Source organism: Macaca fascicularis, chromosome 1, assembly GCF_037993035.2.
Source record: "Macaca fascicularis isolate 582-1 chromosome 1, T2T-MFA8v1.1".
Taxonomy (NCBI): domain Eukaryota; kingdom Metazoa; phylum Chordata; class Mammalia; order Primates; family Cercopithecidae; genus Macaca; species Macaca fascicularis.
Genome location: NC_088375.1, coordinates 70,931,298 through 70,947,890, shown reverse-complemented (window position 1 = coordinate 70,947,890; position 16,593 = coordinate 70,931,298). Strand labels below are relative to the sequence as shown.

Here is a 16,593-nt window from a genome sequence, read left to right as displayed (position 1 = left end):
CTTAACAAAATAACATACAAAAGGAAAATTTAAAAAGCAAATGTTTACCATGAGAGAAAAATACTGTGCCTACTCTCCTCTAGCCTCCTTGCCTAAGAACTGAAAAAATCCTACATGTCAAATCAGATTCAGAAGGTACCCCTTTTTATCCTTTCTCATAGAATTTTCCATTCTTCTACATGGCTCTTACCAGTGTAACTTTGTTTGCTCAACTATGTACATATATGGGTCCTCAACTATGCTACAGGATTTGCAAGAGCAGGCTGTGTCATCATCTTTTGTATAACTCCAAAGTATATTTAGTTTGATTCTATATACAGTCTTAACAGATGCTTAATGAGTTAGTGTATAATCAAATGTAATCACCTTTCCTATATTAGATCTCTTCTGTTTTATTCTCATTAGCAGTTATACTTGAAGAAATTCTGACTGATATACTTCATGGTTCTATTCTTCTAGTCTAAACTATACAGGAGGCTCAACATACTTATTTACCTAAGAAATTACTGTTTCATAGACATGCCTATAGGAAACTAACAGGAATGCAAAAGTGGGAGGATTACATAAGTAAGTATAGGTAGACCATTCAAATTTAATGTTATAAGAATGAATAGAATACTGGTAATTTTAAATCCCTAAAACTTTTAGAATATTGGCCAGGCGCGGTGGCTCATGCCTGTAATCCCAAGCACTTTGGGAGGCCAAGGCGGGTGGATCACCTTAGATCAGGAGTTCGAGACCAGGCTAGCCAACATGGCGAAACCCCATCTCTACTAAAAATACAAAAATTAGACAGCTATGGTGGCATGCGCCTGTAGTCCCAGCTACTCGGGAGGCTGAGGCAGGAGAATCGCTTGAACCCGGGAGGCAGAGGTTACAATGAGCCGAGATCACTTCACTGCACTCCAGCCTGGGTGACAGAGTGAGACTCCATCTCAAAAAAAAAAAAATTAAAAAAGTAAACAATTTAAAACAAATTTTAGAATATTTATAAGACGCATTTAGTAAAACAAGTTCACAGGGAATTATGTTAATGCTTTTATTAATGCCCCCACCCAAAATGAAATTGAGTATACACACATTAGTACTACACAGGAGGAAGGTTGCCAATCCCATGGAAAAAGTAATGTTCACATAAATATTCCACTTAAAAAGATAAAATTCAATGCCAAAAAAGGAAGTAAATTTAATAATATAATTAAAAGAACCATGATAGAGAATAGAAGAAATTCTCAGAATGTCTTACACTGATTAGTACAGTTTTGATAACTGCTATCTTATCATTTTCTTTTTTTTTTTTTTTTTTTTTTGAGACGGAGTCTCGCTGTGTCTCCCAGGCTGGAGTGCAGTAGCGAGATCTCGGCTCACTGCAAGCTCCGCCTCCCGGGTTCACGCCATTCTCCCGCCTCAGCCTCCCAAGTAGCTGAGACTACAGGCGCCCGCCACCACGCCCGGCTAGTTTTTTGTATTTTTAGTAGAGACGGGGTTTCACCATGTTAGCCAGGATAGTCTCGATCTCCTGACCTCGTGATCCACCCGCCTCGGCCTCCCAAAGTGCTGGGATTACAGGCTTGAGCCACCGCGCCTGGCCTTATCATTTTCAAAAAGTATACAAAGCATAAAAATGTGTGGGAAAAAGCATGTAAGGCGGTACATGAACGGGAAATGAAGAATGAGGCTAAAACTTAAGTTTTTGGCTTATGGGCTGATCTTTGTGCTAGAGAGGCATTTGATTTATGTGTATCTGTGTAATCCACATGAGTGATTTTTTTTTACTTCATTTAATCCTAGTAACTACCCAGCAAAAAATTACCATATTCTCATTAATCAGATATAGAAACTGACATTCAGAAGTGGGATTAAGCATCTTGTCCAATCTTCCATGACTTCGAGTGGCAGAACTGGATATGAACAAGGCTGCCTGACTCTTAGATCAATTAAGACAACAAACTGTTTGGGAGGCCGAGGAGGGTGGATCACGAGGTCAGGAGATCGAGACCACCCTGGCTAACATGATGAAACCCCGTCTCTACTAAAAATACAAAAAAGTTAGCCAGCCCTGGTGGTGGCGCCTGTAGTCCCAGCTACTCAGGAGGCTGAGGCAGAGCTTGCAGTGAGCCTAGATCGTGCCACTGCACTCCAGCCTGGGGGACAGACTGAGACTCCATCTCAAAAAAAAAAAAAAAAAAAAAAACTAAACCCTTTTTCCCATCTCCAGAAGACACAATTCTTAAATTGCTTCAGAAAAACTTAGTTTGATATAAAGAAAAAAATAACAGAAAAGTTTCCTCCAGAAATTTGCCAAAACCAGGTTGATACAGCATAAAAACAATAATAACCTGCAATGCTTCTAATGTTTTCAGCATTCATCTGCCTTAGACAAGTCTAGGGGAAGTCCCAAATAACCTAACTATCCCTGCTAGAATTATGCTTTTATAATTCCAAGTGACCAATAGCATATACTTGTATAAGTAATGCTTAAAATGAATAGTTTTAACATGAATCAATAAAACTGGAGAACAATTATATAAGAATCACAATCTAACTTTAAAAAGTCCAAATACAAATAGATATCACAACAGTATAAATTACTCTCAATCTACAGATGAGAAAATTAAGGGTACAGTAATAAACCAATAAAAGACCAAGAAAAGGAGAAAGCAAGTCTCATTTTATTCCACTTTTGGTGGTTTGCGATAATGCTTTTCTTTCTACCAACAACCTTTATGAAAATTATTAATAAAATTCAAAGAATCAAAATCCTATAACATTCTAATTACAAATAAAGCTGACAGACTAGACAGCAAAAAATCACTGAAGAAAATACACAACAAAATATGAGACATACCTGAGATACATCATCAAGTTGAAATTTCCCATAAAGACCAGAGATACTTTCAGCCCGCATGAGATACTCAGCTGTTCTTCTCTTTACAGCTTCTCGACGGGTAGGGCTTGACTCTCCTAAAAAAAAAAAAAAATCTGAACATGTAAAAAATAACCTTTCTTCAGTTCAACCTGAAAATTAACTTCCTTGTACCCAATGTGCAGCTTATTCACGTTTCTAACTGAAAAGAAGAGATATTCAAAATTGGAAAAGACATGAAAATTATTAATATCAACCAAGTCTAACTATTACCCCCCATTATTTCATTTATCCAAATTCTAACATTCTCCTATTTAAGTATGTATTGATAATCTGACGTATTTTAGTAGGAGTCAAATATATAAGAAATGTCTATCTGTAAAAAGCTCTGAAGATAAAAAGACTAGCCCTAGTCCAGACATTATACAGCTAAGCAACTCAACAAATAGGACCAAATGCAACAGATGGGGTGTGTGTGTGTGTGTGTGTGTGTGTGTGTGTGTGTGTGTGTGTGTGTGTGTGTGTGTGTGTTTACAACCTTGGATTTTTCTAAAAACCAAATCCTACAAAATAATGTTTCCTGGTTTGCTGAACTGAAGTGAAATGAATTATAAAAAAGAGATAATTTCTCCCAAAAGACTACTAGTAGAACCCTCTTCTTATTTCTGCCTGGAACAGCATCTCCTCCTGCTTCCGGGGAAATGACCCTTTCTTCTTCCCATCATACTCTTCTACCACTTCCCCCCATCACTAACCAGGTGGTTTGAATGAAAGCTGCTTTCTTGTTTCAGATGTCAGTCCCTCTAATCACCAAGGTCCATTTAGCCAAGGGTGGGCCCCCCTAGTCACAAGCTGAGCCAATCATAGAACCCTATCCTCCTGGCCACAGTTTAAGAAGGGGGGAATTAGCACAACACAAACTGGACTGTCTTTGTTATTCAAGCTGTAAATAAGAGGAGTAGGAACTGCCAACAGCCGGTTTCTGCCAATGCAAAAAAAAGGCCAATGTGAAAAAACGAACTTGACTCAGAAAGCAGATATGGGAGACTTAAAAGGAAAATAGAAAGAAATCCCAGTGTTTTCAGGTGAACCTACATTCCTCTAACGTAACTGGCATCGGCAAAGCCACATTCCTGCCCTTCTTTCCCTGAGGTAGTTCAAATTTGGATTTCCGCACATGCAAACCAAAGAATTTTGACTAAATACAGACCTCAGCGAAAAGCTGCAACAAAGTTGGGATTGCAATTTTGCTAAATAACTTTCCTTTCACACCTTTTACATTACAATTCCATCTCTTCTCTCTTTCATGAGGAATTCACAAATATAACTGGTCTTGGTGGGGGAAAAAAATTCTATTGCTTTTTAACCGTGGAACATTTATTTATTAATTCTCCAACTCCTCAACCCGCAATTAAAATGTCAGTGTACTTCTGCCTCTACCCTTACAATCTGCTTACTTCCTAAATGCAAGGTTTTAGAGGGCTTTTCTACTCAGTTGAAAAATGAGTATCTTCTGTGAAAATCACTTAAATAACTATAACATACTTTGAAGATAAACATGCCATATAATAACAGCTATTCACTATTTCTACACAATACTAGTCCTTTGGTTTACGGTTTACTGTGTCTAGAGTCTGCTATTTCCATTCTCACTAGCTCTTCTCATTTCAGATTATGCCTTCCAAGCCCTAATTTAAATCCCCATTTAAGATTTTTGATTCACCTTAGGCTCAAATATAATAAAAACTATGGCAATTTACCTTTAAATTCAGTGTATTTAAGCTTTAATAACATTTCAAAATTTGTTTCGTGAAAAAAAATCAACTCATCTCACAAAATAATTTGGAATTCGAAAACGCCAAGATATGGAACACCTAGTTAAAGCTAGAGTTAAAGCCATATTTTATAATCAAATTACTATTTTTTAAACTTTTGGTTTTTCTGCCACTTTCTAGGCAGTCTCCATAGCAACAGAGAAACAAGAACCAGAAGCCAGAAGTTGAAATGGACTCCTGCTGAATATGGTGGTTCCACTTCCAAGGAAACTACAATGAAGTGATGGAAATACTGAAAGGCTTTTTAAATGTAGCCTTATATATAGGCCAGGTGCAGTGGCTCATGCCTATAATCCCAGCACTTTGGGAGGCCGAGGCAGGCGGATCCTGTGAGGTCAGGAGTTTGAGACCAGCCTGGCCCACATGGAGAAACCCCATCTCTACTAAAAACACAAAATTGGCCAGGCACGGTAGCTCATGCCTGTAATCCCAGCACTTTGGGAGGCCGAGGCAGGCGGATCGCGAGGTCAGGAGCTCGAGACCATCCTGGTCTACTAAAAACACAAAAACTTAGCTGGGCATGGTGGTGGGCAACTGTAGTTCCAGTTACTCGGGAGGTTGAGGCGGAGAATGGCGTGAATCCAGGAGGCAGAGCTTGCAGTGAGCCAAGATTGCGCCACTGCACTCCAGCCTGGGCGACAGTGCGAGAGACTCCATCTCAAAAAAACAAAAACAACAACAAAAAAAAACACAAAATTAGACAGGCATGGTGGCGGGTACCTGTAATACCAGCTACTCATGAGGCTGAGGCAGGAGAATCACTTGAACCCGGGAGGCAGAGGTTGCAGTGAAGTGAGATCGTGTCACTGCACTCCAGCCTGGGCGACAGAGTGAGACTCGGTCTCAAAAAAAACAAAAGTAACCCTATATGTAAATACTATGGTTCCTTCCTCATCAGTCCCTTAAAAGGAGGTCATCATCACTGCTGATCAATAGCAGCATTCAAGAATAAAAACTATCTCTTGAAGATTTCTGCTCCTGGATGCTTATTCAGGTTTGTCAGCATCAGCAAAAAAAAAAAAAAAAAAAAAAAAAGCTGACTCTATAGATTTCCAGGATATTTCTAACTAGTCAAATTATTGACAAATGTGACTTTAAACAGATTTTAATTGACTAAAAAATGTTTAATTAACTCTAATCTGCTTGATTTCTTGTTCTCCATTTTAAAATACGCACACACACAGTCCACAATGATTATCTGTTAATCATTCAGCTAGAGCAAGAATTTCTACTGGGCTTATGCATTCAACATAAAAAAACTTATGCATTCAAAAAAGAAAAACTAGGCTGTGGCTCACTCCTATAATCCCAGCACTTTGGGAGGCCAAGGTGAGAGAACTGCTTGATCCCAGGAGTTCAACACAAGCCTGGGCAACACAGTAAGACCCCATGTCTGTCTCTATTGAAAGTACAAAAATCAGCCAGACATGTTGGTGCGCACCTGTGGTTCCAGCTACTTGGGTGGCTGAGGCGGGAGGATCACTTGAACCCGGGAAGTCATGGCCGCAGTAAGCCATGCTCATGTCACTGCATGAACCACTGCACTCCAGCCTGGGGAACAGAACAAGATTCCGTCTTTAAAGAAAAAAGAAAAGAAAAACTGTTCCCATTATTCAATAACCTTTATGTTAAAAAGTTCTGGTGTATCATAAAAGATGTCTTAATGTGGATTGTGACAACCTGTGTTTCTTCACCTTCTCAATTTCTGATCATACAGGGTGATTAATAGTGTGTGATCTCTGACAGGGAGTGGCTGAGTAGATGTGAGGAGAAAATCCAAAGTTGTTGATGAAATTTACAGAAACACTCAATTACCCATCCTGTGTTTCTCAGTGCACCATCTCTGACTTCAGTCACTAAGGAAAGTTTTATAGAAGGCATGGTATACAGATAACGGAATCCAGAAATTCTAACTTATCCAAGAAGCCATCACCATTTGGTACCCTTCATTATACTATATTCTATTTATAAGAAATATATTATTTTCTTTCATAAGAAAATTAAGTCTCAAGAATGTGAAATGTCTTTCTCAGTTACACAGTTACTTTAAGAGCCTGAACCTAAACCAGGTCTTACACCATACTTCAGGGTACTTGCCACTATCTTAAGCTACCTTTCAATATAAAGTACAGTAACTGAATTTGAATTTGATTATTCAACTGTTCCTGAATAGAACAAGAAAAATCCAGAGCATGGGAGAAGTACAGGTGAGTATGGAAACAAAGATACAGAGAAATAAACATAAGAAGTTGAGAAAGGTGCCTGTCAGGCAACAAAACAAAGTGGAATCAGAATGGAGAGACAAAGACAACAGACAAACATACAGGAGAACTGGAGCTACAAAGAGGTATATGTCATACCATATAAAAGAGAATAGGCCTTTCTGGAAAAAACTAGTCTCTTGAACATCTTTATTACCCAAATATTTATTTGGAAAACAATGGCCTTTTCTCATTTACCCATTTAAAAAAAAAATCAAGGGGCATTTTTACTCATGGAACTAATAAAATTCATTTAGCAACCTAGAATAAAAAATAGTTCTTCCAATTCTACCCTTAGTCACTAAAAAGAATATAACTAACAGCCTCATCATTTGTTTAAAAAAGAAAAGCCATGCTGGAGGAAGAACAAGCCAATTTAAACATCTTGAAAGACAATGTGTCTGTATCTGTGTTTCATGGGAAATTTCAAGGGGTTATTAAGAGTATTTTGACTCTATTTGATTTTTGCCACATGCACAGAACTTAATCCCCACGTAAGACTCTACTTAGTCACATTTTATTATATTCTTATTTTTATTTCGCTACACCACAAATACTCTCCCAGTGGGCCCTGTGCTTAGTCGAGCATGCTTGATTTCATTCAGATTTATCACAACAGAAAGAACATCCAAATCAAACTGGGTTTGAGTTTCTGTTTGTTGCTGCTTTTTTGCTTTCTTTTTTTTTTTTTTTTAACAACTTTAGTCACATAAAAGAAAACTCACGCTTGAGATGGCCTTGGTAGTTATAGTTAGTTTTTTTTAAGTGCTGATTTATTACATTTAATGGTGTTTTGTTCTTTTCAGGTACAGCCTACCATTTCTGCCTTATGCTAAGTGTTCTGACAACAAAAGGCAACCTTGAGAAGAATAGTAATTTATAGTTCTACATGTCTACCACAACTCTGAAGCCATCAGCCTTTCCACGTATAACATGAACCAGTCAGGGAATCTGATTTCCATTTGCATTTAGTCAACCCCCTATTAATGTTTTTTCAAAACCAATTTCATGTGACCCCTAGAAATTCAGAGAGCCACCAAAGAATAGTAAAAGCAAAAGTCATAATATTGATGCCCAAGCAATGCCTCAGTTATGATTGTTTCAATGATGTTTAGCAGTTTTTCTGCTATCAGTAACACTAAATGAAAACACATATTATACATCATTATATCATACAGTGTTAAATACCTAAAGAGACAGTGTTCTTTTAGACTCAACAATTTCTTTCTGCTCCCTAACCTATTTTTCCTTGTTATGCAATTTTAAACACAGAATCCAAAGACTTATTTACTCCCTTCAAAATAACATTGCTGGCCAAGTATGGTGACTCATGTCTGTAATCTCAGCACTTTGAGAGGCTGAGGTAGGAAGATGGCTTGAGCCCAGGAGTTTGAGATCAGCCGGGGCAACACAGTGGGACCCCACCTCTACAAAAAAATTTTTAAAATTCGCCAGGCCTGGTGGTACACACCTGTAGTCCCAGCTACTGGGGAGGCTGAGATGGGAAGATTGCTTGAGCCCAGGGGTTCCAGGCTGCAATGAGCTGTGATGGCACCACTGCACTCCAGCCTGGGCAACAGACAGAGATACTGGCCAGGCAATAAAAATGGCCAGTCTCTTAGTGATGAGAAACTCAAATAATAATTTGCAGTCCAAACTCTTGTCCAAATAATAATAATAGCAGTCCCTTAAGTTTCTCTTGTTCTAAAGTCAAATGGCTTATAAAACAATAAGATTAAAACATCACAAAGAGCTAATGACAGACATCAAAGGAAAAAGAAAGAGCCAAAACTAAGGAATTAAAATTTTTCCTTATAAGAAGGAATAAAAATATAATCAGAGAAAATTTGGAAATGAAACTCCACGTACATTATGAATTTTTAGTCCGCCATACTGTTAAATATGGAAAGTCTCCTGACCCCCAAAAAAGGATTCTGCTCATTGTTTCACTGGCCATAAGATACATCTTAAGAGAAGTAGCAAATCTACGGAAGAATCTAGAGTCCAGTAATTGTTTTCTTGATGCCATGATATTAATTCCCATATTTTTCCTTTGAAATGATGTAAAGTGATCAAGAGAATTACTGATAACAAGCAGTTTATTATTCTCAACCCATGAAGTTTCAGACTCCTTTAATGCATCTCTACCTTAAAAATTAAATTGACTTAGTGTATTAATACATCAGAATTAGAACAGACTCCATTCCATCTTTCTTCAAATGGCTCTTAACACGAACAGATATATCTCCATATTTAAACAATTCAAAGAATGAGGGCAGGTACAGTGGCCCACACCTGTAATCCCAGCACTTTGGGAGGCCAAAGCAAGTGGATCATTTGAGGTCAGGAGTTCAAGACCAGCCTGGCCAACATGGGGAAACCCCACCTCTATTAAAAATACAAAAATTAGCTGGGCATGGTGGTGCACACCTGTAATCCCAGCTACTCAGGTGGTTAAGGCAGGAGAATCCTTTGAACCTGGGAGGCAGAAGCTGCAGTAAGCTGAGATGGTGCCCCTGCACTCCACCCTGGGTGACAGAGTGAGACTTTGTCTCCAAACACAATGAGTCAAGTAATACTCTCAGACTATATCACATTTGAAAACAATTTCAGAGTAACAGAGAAAATCCTCCCCAACAATTAACTTTCTTTATACAAGCCACCAGAGTGAAAATGTTCTCTACCATTTATTCCTGCCCCTCCTATCCCCTTTAAAAGATGCCTAATAGTTTCTGAGTTATCTACTATGTTCCAGGCACACGGTCATCTCAATGTTTACAGTCGTCTCAGCACTGTCATAGAACATTACATGTAGAAGACCTTCAATAAAATTTTGTTAAACAAATGAATGGATAATTGTATAAATTACTTGCCACCACTATTATTATTTTTTTATTATGCTTTAAGTTATAGGGTGCATGTGCACAACATGTGCAGTTCTGTTACATATATATTCATGTGCCATGTTGGTTTTCTGCACCCATTAATTCATCATTTACATTAGGTATTTCTCCTAATGCTATCCCTCCCCCATGCCCCCACCCCACGACCGACCCCAGTGTGTGATGTTCCCTGCCCTGTGTCCAAGTGTTCTCATTGTTCAATTCCCACCTATGAGTAAGAACATGCGGTGTTTGGTTTTCTGTCCTTGTGATAGTTTGCTCAGAATGATGGTTTCCAGCTTCATCTATGTCCCTACAAAGGACATGAACTCAGCCTTTTTTATGGCTGCATAGTATTCCATGGTGTATATGACTTGCCACCACTATTATAAGGTCTGATAACAATACCTTCATGCCTACTGATGTATCAATTACCTCTTTCTATAATTTAGTGCCTTTCTCTAACTTAAACAATAGCTACATAAAATGCATGTCCGGGAAAGTATCTTTAATTATGGTCTTCATCATCTGTGTAGCTGAAATGCAAACAAAAGGAATACAGGTGAACACAGTCCAAAAGAAGCATGATTGGACTAAAAAGAGAATCTATATTTTGATTTAATTTTACAAAAAATTGTCATAACACGAGGAAAATATAGCACTGATACTCTAAGTAAGTATAAACCACTGTGTAAACAGAATGGTGTCTAAAAAGCTATCTATTTATTGTTTGACAGTTATAATTTTGAAAGGTGTGTCCCTTAATATTTTGTAAAGGTAAAATATCTCTGTATAATGAGCTGGCTATTTTTCAGATGAAACCCATTTTGAGAACACTAATGGCAACACAGTATGCTTCTGAGAAAAAGCAGATTTACAGTTTTAATACTTCATAAGACAGAAGAAATAAGCAGAACTGTGTAATTTACACATGACAAACTTTAATTATAAAGATATAACAAGCTATAAGTAATATAAAACTGCATAACTCAAGTAATTACAAAATAACAATCAACTCTTTCTCAAGGTGCCTAATACCCTGTCAGTACTAAAATAATAGATTTTCATTTAGGGTTTTTTGGTTTCATTTGGCTTACTTTAAAATAATCATAGATAAATCACATTTCTTCTGATCAGAATCAAAAATTTTTTCAGTAATCACAGGGAATAAATCAGCCATCTCAAATGTTTTTAAACTGTATTGCTAAAGATATAAAAACGTGGTGATACTGATGACAGAGATCAGCTAATAAAAAACACTTCGAGAATCCTCATCTGTCTCTCCGCTTTTGCTATAGAGCAGCTGTGCCTCACAGATTCACATGAATGAAAATATTTAGATGAGAAACCACCCACTTAGTTTATTTTCCATATGACTTTCCTGTAATTATTTTGTAAACTGTTCACACAACAATACATAAAAACATCTGCAAAAACAGGTAATTAATGTGTCAAGCCAAACTAATGCATTTTTTATGGTGTCCATGCTTCGTCAACTGTAATTATAACTCTTTTTTAAGCAAATGATGATGTGTTTGTTGCAATGTGCAAGTGGTTATTTTAGATGCTCTGTTTACTGTTCATAGAATCTGAATATAAAACTCCACAGCTACTTTACCCCACATCAATGCTTTACCTAGCTTTCTACTGAAGCAGGAAAGTGGCTCTCTTTTCCAAGCTATAATTTCCAGTAAACATTTTTGTCATTAAAACATGAAAACTCTCAACATAAAATCTGACACCAAAATAGCCAACAATTTAAGAAGCATATGCCAGGAAACTACTCATCCAGACTTTCTTCCCCCGTGGTAACCCTGTGGGAAATTCAGCACTTTATGCCAATAGGCTATAGTACACTAAGTCTCCTGAGTATCAACAGAAGTTTAAGGGTTCATTGTTTTTTTTAATGATATAAAATCCATTCCATCTAGATCCACCAAACATATATATATCTTGAAATGACAAATGAAAAAGCAAATATACTGTTTTGCATATGAACTTTGTCCTTCTTGAGTTCTCACTACATGAGAGATCATCATAACCATTATTACTACTACTACTATTATATAATAAGTAATAGTGTATACCAATAATCATTCCCAGATGGACATTCCTGAAGTCCCCAGGTAAGTAATCTCTAAAGTTCTATGTTTCCAGAGCAAATTAAATCTAAGATTAAGGAAGAACTACAAACCTACACTAGTTTTCTAGGGTTCCTTCTCTTCCTTAAAAAAGAGGGCAATTTTTTACATATCTGTGACTACTAGTTTTAGCACAGAAAAACTTTGGTAATAAACAACTTTCAGGGAACACGACTTTCTGTCTACATGTTTTCAAAAAAAGTTTAAAAAAAAAAATACTGAAAAGTAGCCCTATGTGTCCAAGTTTATTTAACTCTTTGTTTTGATACAAATTGTTCTAAATTGAGCTACTCCATTTGTAAGTAGAATAAACTAAAATTAATTAAACTTTGCTTTCCCTGAATATTAGCTACTGTGATGTTATGGGTATCTGTCTATCCCCACCTTGTTCTCACAAAGATTGGAAAAGTATTATAACAACTTAAATGAGAGTTTCCCAGCTGCCAAGCCTGAGTTTTAGGTCAAATGGTTATTTTGGGGAACCTGTAGGTGGGTCTGATCAAAACTGAACAGAGCCCTAGTTTCAAGGGTGCTGGAATAGGAAACACATTGCCAAGACAAGGCAAGAGAACAAGACAGATCTTACCTGTTAAGGCTAGTAATCAAACACAGGGTGAGAGTAGCAAGAAGTCACAATACTGAGTTACCCGGCTTACACATCTACAAATGTATTTAACTAATGCCATTTCAAATGGCTGAACTCTATACATTGTCAAACATTAAGTGTACATAAATTAAACATGTTAATCAAAAGCAGAGCTTATTTCTAAGACTGGATTTAAAAAAACTATACAGGATCTAACTATATCCGGTCTATAGAAGATACACATTGGTTCAAAGCAGCAACCAGGTTATAAATACAAAAAATGGAAACATACTGTGCAAAAAGTAGTCATAAGAGAGGACAGCTATACCAATATCTGACAAAATCTATTTTAAGGAAAAAAGTTACCACAGACAATAATAGACATTTTATAATGTTAAAAGGTTGTATTAATCAGGAAACTGTAACAACTATAAACATGCATGTATCTACTAACAGATCTCCAAAACAGATGAAGCAAAAAATGACAGAAATAAGGAAATAGACAATTCAACAATACTCATCAGAGATGTCTCAATAATTGCTAGAACAGAGACAGAAAATCAGTAATAATGTAGAAAACTTGAGCAGTATTATCAACCAACCTGAATTCTGAATGTACAGAATACTCCACACAAAAACGGCAGAGTATGTGCTCCTTATAAGTACACATAGAACATTCTCCAGGACAGACCATGTACTAGGCCACAAAGCGAGTCTCAACACATGTAAAATAATTTAAGTCATGCAAATTATATTCACCAACCATAACAATTAACTAGAAATCAACAATAAAAAATTGGAAAATTCACATATATTTGAAAACTAAAGAATGCGTATCTAAAAAAATACATGAATCAAAGAAGAAACAAAGATAACTGGAAATTATTTCAAGCTGAGTGAAAATGAAAGCAATATATCTAAATGTATGGAATGTGAAAGCAGTGCTTAGAGGGACACTAACAGCTTTAAACACCAACATTGAAAACAAGATATCAAATCGATAACCTAAGCTTTTACCTCTTAAGATAAATTCTAAAAAATAAAAAGCAAACCATATAAAAGAAAACAGGGAAAGGAGAAAAAAATGAAACAGAATATAGAAAAAATATAGAGAAAACAAATGAAATTTTAAAAATTAATTCTTCAAAAAGATCAATAAAATTGGTAAACTTTCAGGTAGACTGACCAAGGAAATCAAAGAGAAAACAGAACATACTCATCACTCCCAAACAATTCATTATTTTGCCTTTATTTTTAAAGATATTTTCACTGGGTATAGAAATCTCAGTTGACAGGTTTTTTCCACCTTTTTCTCTACTCAGAATGATTAATTGTCATCTTTCTTACATTGTTTTCAACACGAAATCTGATGACATTCATATGTGTGTTCATACATGAATTGTCTTTTTTCTTCTGCCTGCTGTTAATTTTAAGGTTTTCCCTTTATCACTGGTTTTGAGCAATTTGATTATCATGTGCCTTGGTGTAGTATTCATGTTTCTTTGCTTGGGGTTTATCGGACTTCCTGGACTTATGAATAGTTTTTATCAAATGTGGAAAGCTTTCAGGCATTATTTCTTCAAATATTTTGTCTCCCCCTCTCCATTTTCACATGTCCCAGTTCCATATACAGAAATAGTTCTATAGCTCAGTGAAGTACTTTTTTTTTTTTAATTTGTAAAAATACTTTCATCTCATTGTTTCATTTTGGATAGTTTCTATTGCTATGTCCTCAAGTTCATTAATCTTTCCTTCTGGAAAATTTAATCTGCCACAGATCACAACCTTTGTATTCATTTCTGACACTGTGGCTACTACCTGTAGAAGTTCACTTTGGTCTTTTGTAATTCTTCCATGTCTCCACTTCACTTTTTCAAGATAATAAACAAAGTTATAACAACACTTAAAGCCCTTGTCTGATCATTCTAACATCTATGTCAATTCCTGGTAGGATCAGAGTGATTCATTTTCACTCAATTAAGGGGGTATTTTTCCTGCTTCTATGCATGAATGGTAACATTTTATTTCATGCCATCCATTTTGAATTTTACCGTGTTGGGTGGTGGATTTTTTTTAACTACTATCAATATTTTTAAGCTTTGTTCTAGGATACAGTAATTGTTCTTGAACATAGTTTGATCCTTTTAGGTCTTGCTTTTACGATTTCAGAGAGTGGGGACGGTGGAACAAGATAGCAGAATAGAAAGCTCCACCAATCATCTCCAGGCCCACAAGAACACCAAGTTAACAACTATCTACACAGAAAAAAAACACCTTCATAAGAGCCAAAAATCAGGTGAGCACTCATAGTACCTGGTTTTAACTTCATATTACTGAAAGAGGCACGGAAAAGATACAAAAAAAAGCCGTCCTGAATTGCTGACGCCACCCCTGCCACCCCTAGCAGCAGCATCATGGTTCAGAGATGTCTGTGAGAGCGTCTGGGGGAGGGAGAACACAGCAACTGTGAGGTACTGAGCAGCAACTGCTGTCCTGTTAGAGCAAAAAGGAAAACACCCACCCAAGATGGGAGCATTTAAACCAACTCTAGCCACAGGGGAATCGCTGATCCTAGTGGTCAGAAATTGAGTGCCTGCAAACCTCACCAACAAGGGCTACCGCACTCTATGTCTCCAAGTAAATTTGAAAGGCAGTTGAGACCATAAGGATTGCAACTTACAGGCGAGTCTTGGTACTGAACTAGGCCCAGAGACAGTGGACAGGAGGACACATGGCATACTGAGACACCACCTGAGGCAGTCAAGGGAGGGCTGGCATCACCAGACCCTGAACCCCAGGCTGCACAGCTCAAAGCTTCAAAAGAGGCGCCATTCTTCCACTTGAGGAAAGGAGAGAAAAGTGGGGAGGACTTTGTCTTGCATCTTGGAAACTACCTCAGCCACAGCAAGATAGGGCACTGGTCAGAGTCGTGGGGTCCCTATTCCAGGTCCTAGCTCCCCGACATTTCTAGGCGAACCTTAGGCCAGAAGGGAACCTGCTGCCTTGAAAGAAAGGACCTCGTGCTGGCAGCATTCATCACCTGCTAACTAAAGAGCCTTTGGACCCTGAATAATCAACGACGATAGCCAGGTACTACACTAACGGCTTCAGGCGAGCCTGTGAGACTTGCAGACTTTAGCTGAGACTCAGCACATTACCAGCTGTGGTGACTACAGAGTAAAACTCCTTCTGCTTGAGAAAAGCAGAGGGAAAAGTAAAGGGGACTTCGTCTTGTACCTTAGATACCAGTAAGGCCACAGAAGGGTGGAGCACCAAGCGGGCACTTAAGGTATCCCAATTCCAGGTCTTGACTATTGGACAGCATTTCTGGACCTGCCCTGAGCCAGTGGGGAGCCCGCTACCCTCAAGGGTGAGTCCCAGTCCAGGCAACATTTACAACAAGCTGACTTAAGAGACCCTGGGACTTAAGAGAATGCCAGCAGTATTCTGGCAGCAGTCCTAAGGCCTGGGGTGAGTGGCTATGGGGTAGGGCTTGTCTGCCTTCAGAAAATGGAGGGAAGAGTGGGAAGAACTGCATCTTGTGGTTTGAGTGCCACAAGAGTGCAATACAACAGAACACCAGGTAGCCTTCTAAGGTTTTTGACTCTAGTCCCTGACTCCCCGACAGCACTTCTATATCCATGAAGGGGCTGGGGGACTTCATCACCCTGAAGGGAAGGACACAGGCCTGCCTGGCTTTGCTGCCTGCTGACTGCAGAGCCCCAGGGCCTTGAGCAAACATAGGCAGTAGCCAGGGAGTGGTTACAACAGGCCTTGGACAAGACCCAGCACTGTAATGGCTTCAGGTCTGACGCAGAGCAGTCATAGTGGTAGGGGCCCCAGGGGTGCTTATGTTACTCCACCTCCAGCTTTAGGTGGCTTAGAACAGAGAGAGAGACTTTATGTGTTTGGGAGAAAATAAGGAAACAACAAGAGTCTCTGACTGGTAATCAAGAGAATTCTCCCTGATCTTGTCCAAGACCATCAAAGTAGCTGGTGCCTCTAAGAATCTGAAAGAACCA

The 16,593-nt window shown here is 38.0% G+C and overlaps 1 protein-coding gene across 48 annotated transcripts in view; it reads right to left on the bottom strand.

Moving 5' to 3' along the window:
- RPS6KC1 (ribosomal protein S6 kinase C1) overlaps positions 1-16,593 on the bottom strand; it is a 215,008-nt gene that overhangs the window by 100,641 nt on the left and 97,774 nt on the right. For 45 of the 48 annotated variants that reach the window (XR_012432978.1, XR_012433030.1, XR_012433032.1 and 42 more), the window contains one exon: positions 2,849-2,964. Coding sequence is in view for 43 of the 48 variants with exons in the window: in XM_074036223.1 (XP_073892324.1) it covers positions 2,849-2,964 (116 nt within the window). In the remaining 5 variants the exon portion in view is untranslated. Of the gene's footprint in view, positions 1-2,848; positions 2,965-3,509; positions 3,672-6,142; positions 6,253-16,593 lie in introns of those variants that run through there. The other 3 variants (XM_074036343.1, XM_074036336.1, XM_065541615.2) reach the window with 2 other exon arrangements.